The sequence below is a fragment of the Tubulanus polymorphus genome, chromosome 10, assembly GCF_964204645.1.
Source record: "Tubulanus polymorphus chromosome 10, tnTubPoly1.2, whole genome shotgun sequence".
In the NCBI taxonomy this organism is placed as follows: domain Eukaryota; kingdom Metazoa; phylum Nemertea; class Palaeonemertea; order Tubulaniformes; family Tubulanidae; genus Tubulanus; species Tubulanus polymorphus.
The window spans coordinates 1,023,571-1,043,353 of NC_134034.1; the positions used below are offsets into that span (position 1 = coordinate 1,023,571).

A 19,783-nucleotide genomic window follows, 5' to 3' on the forward strand; every position below is an offset into this window, starting at 1 on the left:
CCAGAAAACAATGCAAACAAAGTTTATTGATTAAAGCGGGCCGTGCGAGGACGTATGGATAGTTTTCGCATTAATATCGCGATAAAGTGTATTTTTGTCTAACTGAGAACTGCAAGGATTCGACAAGAATTATTTTCGAATTTATGTAGACCTATTAAGTCGACTAAAACCTCTTCTTAATGAATAGTCATTTCTATTCAAATTCCACCAGATGGCGAATACGTCGGCCTCAATGCGATAAGCATGTGTCGTACAGGCGTTTGTGGCATTTGTCACGATGAACCCAGTCGTTGTGCGGTAGGCAGGCTGTGACCGCGTGAGTTATCTCGGTTAATCTGTCTTTGGAAACCAAAATCAGAACGATGTGAAGCAAAACCGATTCAAAATCGGCTCATAGAAATTAGTGGAAACGTTACCGCTGACTCATTTGAAAATGGTACGGTAAAATTGATCCTAAGCGAGTTAGTCTGAATCGGCCGAAACGTTTGTAAATCAGAAAATGATTTCGGTTTCTTTCAGTTGTATTTCGAAGTATCGACTATATCGATAATGGTCATCTTCAGGAATAACGAATAAGGAATTATGTAAATTGAAACGTTACCCTTGAAGATAACTAGGCCTATAAGGATATAGTCAGAACTCACTATAGCTAAAGCAAACATTTTTCTTGTGGGATTCTATCGGGTATTTTACAGATAGTTGGGGCCGCGAATGTGGACTATGTTCATGTATCTGAGTTATCACTAATTGCAAGCTCATGCTTATAAATAGGTTAAATTAAGGACTCTTCGTTTTAGAGTCCAAAGTTCGACGCGAACGTGGAAAAAGACATTATAATGTTGGGCGGTTGTGATCAATCATTTGTCAAATCGCTATACAATTATCAGATGTTTGTTCATTGAGTGACCTTTGAAGTTTAGATAGTTAAACCAGGTCGTTCACGATTGGTAGAACACTATATCCGTGTTGACGCGATGAGGAGAGAATCCCACAATGATAATAAAAGTCCGAAAATGAAACTTCGAGATAGTAGTTTATTTCAACGTTTCGACTATATCCTAATAGTCCATTATTCCTGAAGATGACTATTAGGATATAGTCGAAACGTTGAAATAAACTACTATCTCGAAGTTTCATTTTCGGACTTTTTATTATCATTGTGGGATTCTCTCCTCATAAACCAAATCGTGTTCGCGCTTAGAGCTGGCGTATAAGTAGTTGTTGCTCTGTTGTCTGGGAGGACAATTACTTCCTGCCTCCACTATACAGGTGTTTGCGTCGGCTTATGGCGGAGTCAAAGGTTTTGCAAACTGAATTCCGATACACTGGCAGCAGAGTAGAGAGAAGGTCGCGGAGGTTGAGTGCTTGCGTACGAAACCTCGATTCTCAGAATAGCTCCATGATTAATGGTACGATTGCTAGGGATGTAAGACGCCGGTTTTAGGATCGTGTGCTGCTGACTGCTGGAAATGCTGCACTGCTTTCCGAAACTAACCTGTACGCAATCGAGTATCTCAGGTCTATGATAGTTTCCCTTCCTAATTACTTTTTTGTATCTCGGTCATCACGCGGCTGTGGCCAACGGATCCATTTCCCTAACCCCTGCTGACCAGAGTCGAGGAATGTATCAACTCCTATTCAATGTCCATTTAGACAACCTACAGTTTGTATCAATTCAGTTCGTCTGTACTTGGATAAGACTGATAAGACTAGTAGATCGATAAGACCCCATAAATCGGCGAGCGGTAACTTTCCACAGCACAGTTCCCGCGCAGACGCACCAATAGGATTTATCCGAGCACGCGGTGTTCACGTGATGCGCTCGGGCTTGGCGAAGAGCCAAATGTGCGAATGAGGCCTCGTTGAGATAAGAGCCAATCAGCGCGAATGCTCACGGCTGGTATAAAAGGCGCGCAGATGACGCGCGATCGGGATTGCAATGAGAGGTAGTGATGGTTTGAAGTACGGCTGGTCGTCTGCTTCGTGTGGTGGAAGAGCGCGCACGATTGAACGTATCGGCGCCGTGTGTAGTAGCGTCGTGAAGGCGAGGGCGGTTAGAGCAACTTAAATCAAATCGCTACGGTAGGTTATTTTCAAAACAAATAGCATGTTATCGCTTATTAGTATTCTAAAATGATTTTCCGTCGCGAGGCCCGCGGTTTTCATGAGCTAAATATCGATAAACTGTAACTTGTGCCGTCGCTGCAAGATATCGTGGCTGCTGGAGAAGCGATTGTGAAACCAGCTCTCAGCGGGTGCCCGGTTGACTGCAAGATAACGCCTGTGAATATGAATACCGCTGAGAATGTTTTCAAGTACTATGAGGAATAAGCTGGCTGGAAATAAACCGCTCGCGAAAGAATTTTAAGTAAAATGTTGATATTCCGCGAGAGATATCGTTGTCGTTTTAAATCCACTCGTGTGATGTCGGTCGCCCGCATGAAAACGGTGCCACAAATTGAAGATTGTTTTATTTTTTTCTCGATGTGAATCGCTAGCTCGGAGATCGATCGGATACTTTCCGAGATTAGCCGGAAATTTCCGAACACGGCGGCCGTGGGTTTAGTGCGTTTATCAGCGATGAAACGAAACTACGATATGACCTCACATGCCGATACTGACACTGATCCAGGGTACTCATGCGAAACGGATTATGAAGGGGAGATATGTGGAATTTTGGACTCGGGGACGTGAAAAGCGACGGAAGATCAAAGGGCCCAGTTGACATTTCTGGCGTGTTCATTCACGATTTTGCACTTAAATTGAAATTGTGATTGTGGATAATGATAAATGTATCGATTATTCACGTGTAGCATCAGCTGCTGATTATTGGTAGCAAATTAATCACTGGAATTAGTTTTAGTTTTGGTTTTCGAGATGATGAGGATTGTTCGATTATGGTACGGGAACAAAGACTGCACAGACGCCCATAAATAATTCTTAATGGGCGTCATCTCACAGGCTCGATTGTGTGACAGTAAACAGCACACTCGCTTATTTCTAGTTAGTTTGGATCTGGCTTGTTAATTCGGCTGCAAACACATCCCGAAGATCGTCGTCTTACTGTTTTTAAAGTAAATAATGTTATTTCTTCTGTTATCGGATGCATGACTTCGAATCCCGAACTCGATAGAGCCCAATGTCCGACTTGTCTGAGTGGATAAGGGTTTTTTTTACAAAAAGTGGCACAAAAATTGATATTCCCAAAAACATCCGACTCGAGCGGAGTTTATTGTAATATTATTTCCTTATGATCAAATGTTAAGGCTAAACAAAAATGATACCTTGTTTCTCCGCAGCGGCCGGGTCATTTTTGTAAAATATGATAAAATTTATAAACAGTTCATTTCTATACCGGCCGGGTCTGTTACGTTAAAATTGATCACGATTTTAAAAAAAGTAATGTATAGGGTAGATAGGCGGCCGGCCGGGTCAACATTTAAGCTCAGCAGAGCGGAGAAACAAGGTATCAATTTTTTTTAGCCTAACACTGTGAGTCCGTGTTGTATCCCGATATCTATAGAGAATCCCAACACTGATAAACGAGAAAGATTAAGTCCAAAAAGATTCATTCAAGCTGATGATTTATTGACTCTTTCTTCAACGTATTCTTGTAGATGACTTTAAGGTTATAGTCGAAACGTCGAATGAATAAATTATTAACTTCAAGGAAACACTTTTTAGCTTAATCTTTATCATGTGTGAGATTTACTATAAATTATCAAATATATTGTATTGTGTTATGTAACTATAAGTGTCAAATGGTCATTTGTTTGTTTTTGAATAATACGAAGAAAACAAACATACCCCTCTCCAGGCCAGGTGTTTACGGAAGCCCCGAGGGTCCGTAAGAGACAATAAATCCTAAAACAACCAGGTCATCTCTGCACAGGTCAAAGATCACTCGTGCGTTTGTAATCTTCCTCTAACCCGGGGCAGGTCGTGTGCTTTACGTAATAACCTAAAGAATGAGCCTTAAATTATTCTAAAACAATACTGTCAGAAAGGGTCGTTACACGTGACTGCTGATGTGGTCTTAATCCAGAACAGGCGTGGTGGTCAGTCGTTCGGCGCCATACATTTTATAAACGTTTAGAAACTTTGATTACGGGATTAAGCCGGCGTCCTCTGTTATAATCCCTCGACATCTGCGCGACGCTCAATCAAGAGTCTATTGTAATAAGATAAAATAACCCACTATCTACAGATTAAAAGCGCTCAAAACCGTAAATAGTGGGTTTTTATCTCATTATCCGTTCACCACGTTTGAGTGTGGTTATCGTTCTAGAGTCTGTGGTGGGGTGGAGTATATAGTTAGACAACGTTTAGGTGACTCGAGTGGTATATTTGATTGACGGCGTGTAAGTGATAGACGTTATTAAACCATTCGGTCTCGCCGAACCCTCATAAACCGATACTCAACACCACTGAAATACCGGGCGGATATAATTTAAACGATTCTAGGGTATAAACTATACGTAGACCTGTAGAATATAATAAGATCGGGTTTTGAGTCGGGAGACGGCGTGTAGAATTCGTAGAATGGCGGTCCTCCGTGGAATCGAAGGTCGAGGTAGGTCAGAGTTTATGAGGTCACTCACATCTCGTATATAAACGCGTTCGCGTATTATAGAAAACGTGTGAAATTTTATTCTTTGCTCGAACAGGGAAGTGTGATGAGATGGAATACGGACGCTATTGTGCAGCTCTTGTCGAATGTGCGTTGTAATTGCCCTAAAGCCGATAACGGTTCGTCGGCGAGCGCTTTGTTACGTAACGCGCCGATAAGCGATAACCAGCGAGATCGGGAATCTCCGTAATAATTCAGTTGTTTCCGAATATCGGTTTTTCATCCCATAATAAACTTATATAAAAATTCTCATCACACTTCCCTGGCTCGAATCAGTATTAGTTGAGACAAATAGTGCTTTGAAGGTATTAGTTTTGAGCTTTCGCCTTTAGTACGCCTTTTCGCCTTCATCGTGCCCCCCCCCCCCCCCCGGTATACTATATACTGAGTGAGAATAACTATTAGGATAACGGTCAAGAGAACAAATTGCTTGGTTTTCATCGAAGTTTTGAACTGGTTTTTATGGAATTTTTAAACTGTTTTTTATTAAGTTTTGATCTATTTTTTATGGAAGTTTTCAACTGGAGTCAGGATTGATAGTAGTTTGTTGTGAAAGGAGGAAACGGATTATTCAGTAATTTCTCGGATAGTTCGCTCATAAACCCGTTATTTTCACGGCCCGCCGTGAATCAGAGCGCGCGTTCACAGTAACCCATTCCACACTCACTCGATATACCGAAAAATGCCAAACGCAATCGGCCCGTTCTAAAATTTCGCTCGGGCCTGCTCGGATAGTTTTGATCGGCCCAAACGCACAAGGGTCCATATTTGGCACCGTGTGAACAGTGTGTTGATGTTCCGAACCAAATTTGAACCAAATTTGGCCCGGACCTAAAAACGATCGTGTGTGACCGTGGCTTATGAGTATGTATATATTATGTGTATTGCAGTAGCGATGTTGTATATCAGTTGATAATAATTGCTTTTGCTAATGTCACCAGCCCGGTCGTTATCATTTATCACAATCCATAATTTATTCATAATTCATCGTCGTTGTCTGTTTAAGTTAATTTATTCATGCAGTTTTGTGCGAATAACATTAAATTAACCTAATGAAAAATACGCCTTGTGTTTCACAACGTATCAATCTACCGGTTACTATGTTATAATGTAGGTTACAGATTGTTTATCAAAGTACGAACTTGTAGCTATAAAATGTAAACTTGTAGTAGTAGCTCCTGCGGGTCTTTTGGCAAAAAAATTGATACAAATTGTTTCCCATTTCTGTGAGCTAAAAAGTTGACCCGGTCGGCCGCCTAGCTAATACCATGTACATGACAAAGCTAACAATAACCCACGAGCAATTATCTAATTAGATAATTGCTCGTAGCAATTATCTAGTTAGATAACTAGATAACTTATCTAACTAGATAATTGCTCGTAGCAATAAAAGCCTCGCAGCTATAGAAATGAACTGCAGTTTACAAAATGACCCGGCCTATTGTAAGGCGAACCCGGAAGGTTAAAAAAGGTATCACTTCATATAGCCGTATTTGAAGTTGTTTTCAAAATAATGTCCTAAATAAGATTAATGATCTAAATTAGATCCCAACAATTAGGACATTATTTAAAAAAAAAAAATAGAAAATTAAAGAAAATCGAATGCACTGTACATATGACTTATTATAAGTCATATGTAGTCAGATGAATTAGACTAATTCATCGGCCATATTACTATCATAATAAATGTCACGAAATGTTTGTTGGGATCATGGACGTATAAACTAGTTTATACGTCCATGTTTGGATCTATTCTTTGTGTTACTACTATAGGGCTTAATGGCACTAAACGTGCGGGACGACTCATTCACGATATCTGTATAGTAATAGTAATAGACTGATGAAAATTAATGTGCAAATTGCTATAAAGCAATTCAGAGTTATCTATTTGAAATCTCTCATCCGTGTTAGATTAATGTTTATGATAAAAACATAAAGCAAAGCGGCTTAAATCTTCTTTGATGAACCGACAAAAGCTGTTGCCCTGAAATACCAAAAACTACTACTACATAGTTGACCACCGTTGACATATCGAGAGAAAAATAAAAAATATTTTAAAAACGTAACAAGGGTATTTACAATATATACAAATACAGTGTACTATTTACAATTGACAGACTACAGGAGGGATCTATATACATCTAAACCATCTTTTATAAAAAAAATGCGCCCGACTTGGGACCGATACCAGATGTGGTAGCGTCGAGAAAAAAAAATATTTCGACAAACATCTGAGTTGAATGGTTATCTCTGAGTTGAATGGTTATCTCTGAGTTGAACGGTTATCTCTGAGTTGAACGGTCATCTCCAGATCCGAACGGAGGCCCGTTATTAATTCGGCTCCCGGGGATCCGAATCCGAGTGGAGTAGGAAGAATGGTGTCATCAATTATAGTAATGGCGATACGGGGATTATGACCATTATCGAGTCCGGACTTTGACTGATGTAATTATCGTTAATGTGTATATTAGTGTAACACGGGAGACGAGGGGATGCTATTGTTAAATAGTATATATATATTTGAGATATACGGGCTTTCGCTACTGACAGTAGCTCCATTTGGTGAATGAGTGTGCCGAGACCGATGAGTGGTGACCAGGGATTAAGTAAGTACAGTATATGTAGAAGCTAAATAGAGGATAGTCTGCAGCCTGTTGCTCTGAAAGTTGGTTAGACTTAACACAGTTGACATAGCGACAATTAAAAGTCATAGTATTTCAAATTTTCACCAACTGCAGCCCCTGATATGTAGAAGATGTATTGAATTTCATCGAGAGCTAACAAATTTGCTAAATCTATCTCAAACTCAATGGAAATACCATTAATGCCAGTTTCGTTTTAACGCCAGATTGTTCATCAGTCCTAGCAGTCCTGGTAACGGTGGAATTGATGATTGCGTGACCTGCTATCTTTGAATAAGAGTAGAACTCATTGTAATTCGGATTACTAGGGTCTGAGCGGGACTGCCCCCCAGATTTCTCAGAATTAAGTAAAAACCAAATTATGAATAATAGTTTTAACGGTTCCAGGTTTAAATGGACCAAATATTCCATATCCGAACTCGACGAAAATCCCGACTGCAAGTTCTGCTGTATATATTAGTGTATGCTACAGGCGTACGGTTATTAGAATTTTTTATGGCTCTCTCGCGGGTAACATTACCGGATGATGTGAACGCCACGGAATAATATATCCATAAATCACTCCTCTCGTAAACGTACGGCGCGCGCATTCTAATTGCATTTGCATATGGAAGCTGTATCGCCCCCCGAGCTGCTTTCAGAAACTTTCATAATTTGACTAGAGTATTTTTGGGGAGTTGAAAAGGGTTATCAGTTTATAATGACTAGGTCTTGTTAAACAGAATTGTGGTAAGCACTGTGATCTTAGAATTGTATATTCTGGACATTGAAATAAAAAGTGATATTCATTTCCAATTACATTTTGGTTGCATTTTAAACAAAATCTCTGGTTTTGAGGTGTATTACTTTATCTACCGGTTTCAATCGGTAGTTTGTGATTACTACATCTAAACCGGCACAATGTGCGTCGCAATGAAATAGGGAGGTCATGCAAATATGGTTCGAACTTTAGTTGCTCCTCGATGCGCGATGTAATTCAGGCTAAGGTATACAATACCGCTTATAGAAAATGGGTGAAAACATCGTGAGTCGTCTTTATAAAATGAAGCGTTCGTTTTCTCGGATACAGGCGATCACAGAGCTGCTTGAAATCATTTACCGCGTAACAACAGTTCAGTTTTTTTTGGATCCAGGAGCTGCACAGCTCGGAGTTAAGAAGACTCCACTCGTATAGACTTTACTTAGTTCTAGTGGAAATTGGCGCGAGCTATTTTGATCTATAGAGTTAACACGCTAAACTGTTTAACCTGAATAATCTAGCTCTGATTTTTGCGAGCTCAATTAATGGTCGTCGACCAACAACTCTCCTTTATCCTTCCCCACATGTGACCAGGGGCCGGTTCCATGGACAGGGTTTAGACTTAAGACCGGTCTAAGACAAACGTAGTTCTATAGCCAATCTAACAACTTTAGACCAGTCTTAAGGTTTAAGACCACTTTCGGTCTTAAGTCTTGACTATGGAACCGACCCCAGAGCTACAACACAACTCCCCAATCTCGCGCGCATCTAGGCCTCTAGTATCGACACGATAACCTTAAAAGGGCAGTTTTTACCCTCCAATGTGTGTTACTGTGAAAGTATTTGCGGAATTCTCATCTGTTTGTTTATATACGAGCAGCCGATAAAATCTACTCGACGTATCCGTTCAACTCGGTACTAGAAAATAAAGTGATTAATGATCACGGTGCTATGTTAACAGCCGCATGTATTATTCCCTGCAACGATTATCGGCCGAACATAGACTAACACTTGACGCTTAGCCTGCCATCTATCGGAAGTTCGAACAAGTGGAATTGATATAAATGCGAGTTCGCGCGCTTGCTAAAAATGGACTTATCCCAATATATAACATCACCATAGCGGAGTGCTCGTTGACTAGTCAACTGACTGACCGTATATTCGAGGATGGATTTACATATCATTTTGGGTTGGACCGACATGCGACTAGCGTGCCATCTATCTGGCATTCAATCAACTATAATACACGCACGCAATTCGTTATCACGAGTGCATTTATAATTCATAATTGTTTATCTTGAAGAGAATGTTCTGTTCACCAACGCCTTCCTTTGTGAATTGCCATCGATGTATATGATCTATCATGAATTTGTATGTTTCGTTTACTTTCAGAAATAAAGATGGCGTTCGCGTTCGAAAATGAACCGGATCATGATCCGTTTATCGACTCTCTGCTCGACTTCCAACTCCGAACGAAGCTATCGACTGAACGAAACCAAGCCGTCATTGAACACCGCCGACAAATAGAATTCATACTATCTGAGAATAAGAACGCGGCCAATCTAGCCTCCGACCGTAAGGTGTCGCCATCTAGTTTCACCGCGCGTCGCGATCAGGATACGGATAAGGACTTGGACGTGCGGTCGGGTTCGACTAGCCCACCGACGTCAGCGTCACCTGGCGTCGATTTTCCAAATCATCGACAGAAGTCTATCGATATTGTGCGGCAGTATATGGCGCGGAATGAATTGGACCCGGCCATCGAAATTCTCCATTACACGTTGCCGAACGACGCGACCAGCAGAAATCTCCTCAGCACGATATTTTTCACCAAGGACGCGACGACGATTCCGAGAAACCGAAAGAACATTTGCTATCACGCGATAAAGAAACATTTAGCGCGGGAGGACCCGTCATCGAGGAGCAGTTTGGGTTTCATCGTCGAAAATTACGTACGGTTGACGACTGATAAATCGATGATACAAAGACCCGTAAGCTATCCGCCTGCGAGATGCCGCCCCAATGCTCGTCAGTATCCGCCTGCGACTCAGAGTCGTCCCAATAATGGATTGCCTGTTCGTCAGGGTCCGCCTGCAACTCAAAGTCGTCCCGATAATGGATGGCCCGCTCGTCAGTGTCCGCCTGCAACTCAGAGTTATCCCAATAATGGATTGCCTGTTCGTCAGTGTCCGCCTGCAACTCAAAGTCGTCCCGATAATGGATGGCCCGCTCGTCAGTGTCCGCCTGCAACTCAGAATCATCCCAGTAATCGATTGCCTGTTCGTCAGTGTCCGCCTGCAACTCAGAGTCGTCCCGATAATGGATTGCCTGTTCGTCAGTGTCCGCCTGCAACTCAGAGTCGTCCCGATAATGGATTGCCGGTTCAACAGTGTCCGCCTGCGACTCAGAGTCGTCCCGATAATGGATTGCCGGTTCAACAGTGTCCGCCTGCGACTCAGAGTCGTCCCAATAATGGATTGCCTGTTCATCAGTGGAACGGAACGGCGTCATCTAGCGGAAAAGTTCTCAATAACTTCAACACCTCACTGTCCGATTCTGGAATCCCACAACAACGCCACCAGCCACCAGTGTCGAGGCCGCCACCATCCACGGTGCGTATTGGAAATCCAGAAACCAAGTCGCAAGAGAATGCATCCGTTCCGCTAGCAGCACCAACATACATCGGACCGTCAACCGCTTCTCGACGGGTTCTTCAACCAAACGTAGATCACCATTCAGCAGCGCGGGCAAGTTTTCGGACGGCAGAATTGGATTGGAGTTCTTCGTTCTGGTCACCTGCCACCGTACACGCTAAATCGGTACCAGTTGCATCCGCAACAAAACCTCTATCAGCTACACATACTGCGACACAGTCAGCTGCATCTAAAAGTGTACCAGTTGCAGCCGCTACTAGACCTCTATCAACTACACATTCTGCATCACAGTCAGCTGCATCTAAAAGTGCTCCAGAAGCAGCCGCTACTAGACCTCTATCAACTACACATTCTGCATCACAGTCAGGATCACCTAAAAATGTACCAGTTGCAGCCGCTACTAGACCTCTATCAACTACACATTCTGCATCACAGTCAGCTGCATCTAAAAGTGCTCCAGAAGCAGCCGCTACTAGACCTCTATCAACTACACATTCTGCATCACAGTCAGCTGCATCTAAAAGTGCTCCAGAAGCAGCCGCTACTAGACCTCTATCAACTACACATTCTGCATCACAGTCAGGATCACCTAAAAATGTACCAGTTGCAGCCGCTACTAGACCTCTATCAACTACACATTCTGCATCACAGCCAGCTGCATCTAAAAGTGCTCCAGAAGCAGCCGCTACTAGACCTCTATCAACTACACATTCTGCATCACAGTCAGGATCACCTAAAAATGTACCAGTTGCAGCCGCTACTAGACCTCCATCAGCTACACATTCTGCATCACAGCCAGCTGCATCTAAAAGTGCTCCAGTTGCATCCGCTACGAAACCTCTACCAGCTACACATTCTGCATCACAGTCGGCTGCATCTAAAAGTGTACCAGTTGCAGCCGCAACTAAACCTCAATCAGCTACCGATGTACCGCATTCTGCGACACAGTCAGGATCACCTAAAAATGTACCAGTTGCAGCCGCTACTAGACCTCTATCAACTACACATTCTGCATCACAGTCAGGATCACCTAAAAATGTACCAGTTGCAGCCGCTACTAGACCTTCATCAGCTACCGATGTACCACATTCTGCGACACAGTCATCTGCATCTCAAAGTGCTCCAGTTGCAGCCGCGACGAAACCTGCAATTTCTACTGAGGCACTGAAACGTGAAGCACCTAATGCAGCTACTGCTGCTGCATCTAAAAGTGCTCCAGTTGCAGCCACGGCGAAACCTGCAATTTCTACTGAGGCACTGAAACGTGAAGGACCTAATGCAGCCACTGCTGCTGCTGCTGGTGCTGTTGTACCAAAACCAGCAGTTTATTCGGAACCGGCTCCAAAAACTGAACTACTTTACTTCGACGACTTGGTCCAGTCTGGTTTACTGAACCGATTAGATATCCGTGACGTAGACAACGAACCCGAACCCGATATAGACGTGTGTAGTATAAACACCATCGACGAGATTGACGGGCTCGTCATCAAAATCGAACCGCCAGACGATAACGATTCGACGACTCAACCACTAGACGACGCTTTCGATACACCAGAGGGCGCTCACGAATCCGTATCGACAGAACTCGAAGTGGACGACGGTTTATTTTCGTTAAGCTGTTTGAATTCGCAGTTAGTTGTTGCTCCCGAAATTGCCGTTTTCACCGTTGATGGAGAAACTAGTTGGCTCGTTTGTAAAGGTCAAGGTTGTTCGTTTACGACGACGTCCGCGGTTGCGATGGAAACACACGTGATTGTTGCGCACGGTATGGTCGATACACGTGATTGTAAGATCACCGTTCCTAAACTCACAGTCCGTGTGACGCGCATCGATGACAGTAATCTTCGGCGTATTTCCGCTTCCGGTGGCGGCTATGATTGCGCGGATGGTGATGTCACTGATGTACGCAGTTCAACTAACGACGACATTACTGGTGTGCGCATGCGCGATTCAGCAAACGACGATATGACCGATGTGCGCATGCGCAGTGCAACTGACGACGATACCACCGATGTGACTGATGTCACCGACACCGATCTATGTCCAGGCGATGACGATGAAGGTCACCTGCCAGCGTCGAGAAAGAGGAAACGTTCGACAGACGACGAGGAGGAGGAGGAGAAGGATGAACCGAGACGAAGAAGGAAAAAGCTAAACTTGCGGTTCCGGCTCGATCTAAACGAAGAGTTTATAATTAATCGACAATCTGAGGACGATTACGAGGACGTAAGTTACAAATATGTCTGTCTCCATTAATCCCCCTATGACATCATCAAACTGACTACTACTGATTAGATCCGTGTAAACCTAGGCTTTAGAAGCGATGTCTGCCTCCATTAATCCCCCTATGACATCATCAAACTGTGTGCTAGTAATTTGATCTACAGACACTTATAGAAAAGATGTCTGCCTCCATTAATCCCTCTTGGATGTCATCAAATTACCTACGTATTGTAGCGTTTCTATCTACGAAAGACCCACCACAAAATGGCTACCTTTAAAAACCCCTCCTATGACATCATCGGTTGGTTTAGTGTTGTTACAGTGTGTGTTTATTTGTGTCTGGTTTCAGGATGAGTCGTGCGGTAATTGCGGTAAACAGTTCGACGTGATGGATATAGCGATCGATCCATGGATCCAGTGCGACCTATGTGACGTGTGGTTCCACGGATCGTGTCAACGTCTGTCTGCCGATGCAGTTCGTCTGCTCGGGCGCACGTCGATACAGTTCAAATGCAGCCGATGCACGCGACTGGCTAGAAAATATCAGAGGAAGCGTTATCGACAGTTCGTCAAATAGCACCACCTGTCGACCGATCCGTGGATTCATCGGATGGCACCACCTGGCGTCAGCAGCTATCGAAGTCCACCTGGGCCAAATTCGGTCTACTCTAGCGCACCTGGTGGCAGAACTGTAGAACAATATGCAGTTAACACGTCATGTATACGTGATCAAACATTATACAGTAGCGCATCCTATGATAATCGATTTTTTCCTTTTATATAATATTTACTTAGTTTTGAATACGTGAATTTTATACGTAGCATTTTGTTTATTTTAACCTTTTAATTTTCTTAAAGAATTATTTGTAAATGTGTAAATAAGTAAATAAGTATACGTGATTACGTAGCTTATGTAGTTTGTCTGCAACCTCTGTTGGCCGATTCTAGGCGCCACTGCGTGTCCTAGATTGCCAGGGGTTGTGTTGTCGTGTTGCGGGCTCGCTCAGTTCGCATTGGTGGCCGGCGGGTGATTTTACGCCTGCTGCCCCCTGCCGAGTGAAAGAGCTGAGCCGCAGCGACGACCGAATCGACGAACGGGGAGACTCCCGATTAACGCAATGCCCAAAAACCTATTCGTTCCAATTTGAGAAAAGAAAAAAATCATTATTTTGTACAAGAAAATTGAATGAAACCGCCGATCCAAAACATATTTAATCTTGTTTCGAAATCCAAACGTTTGAATTTTTGAATGATATATTTCTCTTTCTAAACGCAATGATTTAGATTAAAAGATCGATTTTCGATATTCGATTTAATAAATTCCCAATCAATTCGGAATCATTTTCGTTAGAAAACAAATGAGTGATTTTAAAGAATAAAATCAAGACGAATTTCGTGTATGGCATTTGTAAGTTGAGCGGTCGAGCCTCCCCTAGTAGATCGAGTGTTCTGTGCTGGAGAGCTGGTTATTAGTGTAAATATGACTCTTGTAGATAAACCAGCGTCAGCAATGAAGTATACTAAAATTGGATTTATTCAGAAAAGTAAGTCGTGACGATCTGTCTGATGTCTTTAGTTGGAAGAAGGGCACGTCGGTGAATGTCACGATTTAGTTTTTTGTCTGATCGGTTTACTGCCCGAAATGGACCCGGCATTCGCGGTGATTGGCTACGAGCGTGCCGGGTCCAGCTGGGATCGCTGATTGGTAAAATGAATGCTTCAAATTGAGGTTGCAAGTCGCTGATTGGTAAAATGAATGCTTCAAATTGAGGTTGCAAGTCGCTGATTGGTAAAATGAATGCTTCAAATTCAGGTCGCAAGTTGGTGATTGGTTAATTGAATGTTTCAAATCGAAGTTTCGAATTCAATCTTTTATCACGTTTTATTTTCTTATCTAATCCGATATGATACGTATTACATTAAACATGTAGCGATTGTAAATATGAATACTTTTTTTGTGATTTGCTAATCCAGTGGATTATAGACGATGGATTAACGCGTAGGATTAGAATGGGATTGGTCGGTGAATTCCTATGGAAACAACCAGAGGCGTCGCGTCGCCTTCTTGTAAATAATATTGTAAATTATGATATGCATGTTCAACTCTACGAAGAAAGGAATTGGTATTGTTATTAATGTATGATGCTTGTATTAATGATTCATGGTGAATAGAATTCGTTTTAAGAAAACAGGAAAAAAAAATTTAAAATAGAAAATGAAACAAAAAAATTTTAAAAATAGAAAATGAAAAAAAAAAATTTTTTAAATAGAAAATAAAAAAAAAATAGAAAATGAATAAAAATATTATAAAAAATAGAAAATAAAAAAATCAAATACTGTAAATATGACTTATAGAAATGGAAAGTTTATGAATGAATTTCGCAATGCTTTAACGATGATTTGAAAGTACAGGATCTGCTTCCAGAGAACCGGCTCCAACTGTAGGAGTAGAGTGGTTTTAAGACTGTAATGTAATGAATTGAATGTCAATGAAAGAGCGTTTTAAATGAGGAAAGCGATGTTCTGAAGTACAGAGTATTTAAAACTTTGTAATACATTTATCGTGAATAAAGACAACTGCATGTTTAAAATGGAAAAAACTGTCTCATTTGAGTGTGTTTTGAGGTTGATGCGGAACTCCTGACCTGGAAAACATCAGAAAAATCTAGAAAAACATCAGGCACAACTCGCAGGGGAATTCTGACTGCCATCGCGCACGCGTATCTTAATCGACGTTATTCGTGAAAAAATGAATATATCGCAGGCAATATCTTCATAACCCTGCCCTTGATTCACTCAGGGAATTATCTGTTGGAGAACTGAGGGAACTTGTGTAAATTGGGATAAATTTTCAGGATTGAAACTGACCAGTAATTTCCGTTTCAAACATGGAATAAGTGGATGATTTTACAGAGTGCAACAAGTTCAGTAAACCTCGACCTCTGTATCTGGAAAACTGCAAAGCCGGGTGCGATGCCCGAGATCAGAGAACATTTTAAAAAAATGATTTCGTTTTTATTTGTCTCTGGTCAAAATAAGTCCGACGTTTGAAACCATATCCGCCTGCTGTTCAAACACGGTGGAATCTTGTTACGGCGAACTTCACGGGACCAGAAAATCTGTTCGTTATAACCGATAGTTCGTTATATCCAACATGAAATTAATTAAATTTTCTTACTCGGGAGGAAATTCTATTCCGAAGAATCGTTGTATCCGAGTTCGTTATAACGAGGTTCCGCTGTAATTATCACCAGTTAGATATCTCTGAATTCGGATGATCGGAAGTTTGTCTAGTTGAACTGAGGAGAACAGCATCTGATGGTTCTTAAAGGTTCGATCTGTTGTCTGCGCTACTAATAATCATCCTCGCTTTCCAGGGTTTCCTTACCGCTACTGATTATACACAGAAATAAGCTCGAAGTTGCTACTCACCCCCTCTCTGGTAAGTAGCACAGTTTTCTTGGCTCTGCATCAATTCCGGTGTTGCTTCTACGCAGAGGAAATCAACCACAACAAACGCATTAACATCTCACGGATAGGAAAAGATGGGATCACTGGTAGCGTTACGATCGTAGGTCGTAACGAAAGGAACCCAGATTTCTAGAAATTTATCGAGCACTTTAATCGCTATGGCCGGGTAAGTTCTTTTTCGTTAACATCGAATTTAACTTGATGGTTCCACGTACGTAACTTACAGACGTAATTTTGCCCATTGTCAAGGTCATTTATAGGCAAAAGACGATCTCCCTCACTTCCCAAAGCGATTCAGGGGGTGAGACTGTGTACCGAGTTCCCTTTTTCGTTGAGGATATTTGGTCATTTCTTTGGGAGTGAAATTGCCTTTTGGACATCAAAGGGAATCTTAACTGATGTCAAAAGAGTCAAAATCAGCCACTCGGAATAGGTTTGCCTAATATTGCCTTTTTGAAACGTCCTTTAGTGCAGGTTTGCCTAATATTGCCTTTATAATGTCCTTTAGTTGTGTGACCAGAGCTTTTCAAAATCATCCCTTTTGAGCAGGTTTGCCTAATATTGCCCTTTTTAAACGCCATTTTAGATGTGACAATTAAGTCCTTCAAAACCTGTCCCTGGATCCGGCCCTGTTTAGGATACATTTCAACTAAATTTTCTATCGAATTTTTCGAACGATTTCAGAGTTTTGTATTCGGTGAGTAAGAATTCGCCCGACGAACTGAACAAGCATCTACGATCCAAGAGTCTTCACAGTCAGGTGTTACTTAGTCGAGCTATTCTACTGGCAGCAGAGAACGGGTACGCGGAATGCGTATCGCTACTGTTACAGGCAGGTACACCGGCAGATACTCATACTGCAGGTACTTCATCGGCTCCCCTTCGAAAATCCCCCTATGACGTCATCATTCGAATTGTGACGCTATACATCCACCATAAATCCCCCATATGACGTCATCAACTTCATGGTTTATCAGACCGACCTACATTGATCGGTTGATTCTTATCGTTCAGGAGGGTATGCGCCGCTCCACCTAGCGGCCAGGGCTGGCCACGCTGACGTCATCAAAATTCTCGTCGATGCCAACTGCAACAAAGAGCGACGCGTTTACCGTACCTTCGCTACAGCGCTACACTGGGCGACCGGTAAGAGTAGTGGGAGAGGGGAGGGAGGGATGAGTAGGAAGAGAAGGTGAGGGGAGGGAGGCTGGCCCAGAGTTTTTGAAAACATGGCAGTTATCATTTAACAAACACTTAGCACATTTTTTTGTTCAAAATCTAAGGCATTTACATTGTTTTAATTGATGGCGGTTGAATTTCAATTTGCGGAATAATTCCCGTTTATGAATTTCATGATTTCAGCTCGTGGACATGTTGATTGTATGCAGGTGTTATTGGATGCTGGATGTTACATCGACTCGCGAACCGTCCACCAACAAACACCGCTGATGGTCGCCGCCATCAACGACGAGGTCGACGCCATGAGACTGCTGATCGGACGCGGCGCCGGACTAGAAGCGGTCGATTCGAACAAGGCCACGGCGCTGCAGCTAGCCGTTAAAGAGTGTAATCTAGATAGTATGGAATCGTTGATCGAATCGGGGGCCGATATTAACCATCAGGATCGGTATTATAAAACTCCGTTGCACGAGGCTGCACGTGCCGGGCACGCTTACATCGTGCGCGGGTTATTGCACGCCGGCGCATGCGTACTCAGTATGGACGCGTACGGAATGACCCCTCTGCACTACGCGGCTCATTTCGACAATCCGACCGTAGTCCGCGTGCTCATAGACGAGGGCGGCTCCGACCCGAAACTCGTAACCAGCCCTCGGAAATACTGGGAGCCCATCCCGTTTTTATTCGATAACCTTGAAGAACGGTTCGTACGCGGCATGACCGCGGTGATGCTAGCATGCCAGGCCGGGGCAGTCGCTTCCCTGGGCATCCTTCTCACCTATAATGACGTTATAACTTCCGCCAATGATATCGATGATAACGACATGAACGCGTTATTGTACGCATGCGCGGAAGGGAACGCCGAATGCGTAGATATGCTAATGAGGTTGACCGATGTTGACCCCGATGGACCGTTCGGTTACGACCATTTAATCACCCCGTTAAACCTGGCGATCGAAAATTCTCAGCTCTCCTGTGTTAGGAGTCTCATTCGTGCGAATTGCACGATCATGCAGGATCACGTGAGGAAGGCTGTCGTCTGCGGCGGCGCGGAGACCCTCGACGCCGCTCGTCTGCTCGTCCTCGCCATGCGGTCACCGGTCTCTCGTGACTTGCTGCTAGTGATGACCACCGACCCGGCGTGTCTTACGCAGAAGGATTTCGATGAGTTTCTCGTCTGGGCTGAAGAATTCGCGGCTCCACGCTCGCTGCTGCAGAGCTCTCGAGCTATCATTCGCGATAGCCTCGGTCGTCGAGTCCTCAACCCGTGCGCTATCGCCACACTTCCGCTTCCGGCACAGCTTCAACGATATTTGGAACTTACCGACTTGAAATATTTATTTTCGTGAGAAAGATTCGTTGAAATAACGCGGTTTTCTGTGATAAATCTTAAAAACTTCTCTTTTTGATATAAGAATTGCAAGGTGGGGGTACTGGCGATGATCCCAATATTGACGAGTGAGGATCTGCCTGGTGCACTAGTAGTTAAAACTAAAAACACAAAAAACTATATGAAAAACTTTAAGAAAAACTTCGCCAATGTCCACATTCATGAATTAGAGTGAACTCTGAACTCAGGATCCAGTTCCACAGTTCTGAGTTAACTCTGAACTCGGGATCCAGTTCCACAGTTGTGAGTTAGAGTAAACTCTGAACTGAGGATCCAGTTCCACAGTTGTGGGTCAGAGTTAACTCTGAACTCAGGATCCAGGTCCACAGTAGTTAGGAGTTAACTCGAGTAACAGGTTTTTTTTTCATTTGGTCAACTCATTGCGTCAAATCTCACAAGAGATCATCATCAGATGTGATCACACATGATGATGATATCTGTATATAGTGGGTTTTCGTCTTATTACATGTAAATATTAATCGGATTTTTAGGTGATTTAGTTTATTTCAAGAAATTGATAGTTTACGTCACGAAGAACGAGTTTATGAACTTGTTTTGTTTTCTAAACTGTTGTCGTTTGTATCACGAGTTTTGGCACCTGGTTTGAGTTCCTTAGAAAAGAGCAGTGGATCTAAACGAAATTGAATTCTGAATAAAAGAAGTAAAGATTCGTCTGATTTTATGCCGAGATAATAGTAATAGAAGTAATTTATTCTTTATCTAAGTGTGTACGACACTTGCACGACACTTGCACGACAGATAACAAAATTTCAACAGAATAATCTAATACAAAATTACATATTGAAAAAAACAAAAATATCAATTTGACAGAGTGACGGCAATAACGGTAATGAT

At 42.6% G+C, this 19,783-nt stretch overlaps 2 protein-coding genes across 3 annotated transcripts; both read left to right on the plus strand.

Moving 5' to 3' along the window:
- The first annotated feature begins 1,660 nt into the window (after window positions 1-1,660).
- On the plus strand, window positions 1,661-12,347 carry LOC141912189 (uncharacterized). The gene is made up of 3 exons (XM_074803401.1): window positions 1,661-2,082; window positions 9,404-12,296; window positions 12,341-12,347. Exons 2-3 carry the CDS (start codon window positions 9,412-9,414, stop codon window positions 12,345-12,347), a joined length of 2,892 nt encoding a protein of 963 aa, XP_074659502.1. The 5' UTR covers window positions 1,661-2,082; window positions 9,404-9,411.
- On the plus strand, window positions 12,014-19,551 carry LOC141911790 (uncharacterized). Of its 2 annotated transcripts, XM_074802842.1 has the most exons (4): window positions 16,416-16,525; window positions 17,044-17,222; window positions 17,374-17,505; window positions 17,722-19,551. In XM_074802842.1, exons 1-4 carry the CDS (start codon window positions 16,518-16,520, stop codon window positions 18,885-18,887), a joined length of 1,485 nt encoding a protein of 494 aa, XP_074658943.1. In that variant the 5' UTR covers window positions 16,416-16,517; the 3' UTR covers window positions 18,888-19,551. The 2 variants fall into 2 exon arrangements, with proteins under 2 accessions (XP_074658942.1, XP_074658943.1); XM_074802841.1 differs by lacking the exons at window positions 16,416-16,525; window positions 17,044-17,222 and adding an exon at window positions 12,014-12,643 and having other exon boundaries at window positions 17,377-17,505.
- Window positions 19,552-19,783: the final 232 nt, after the last annotated feature.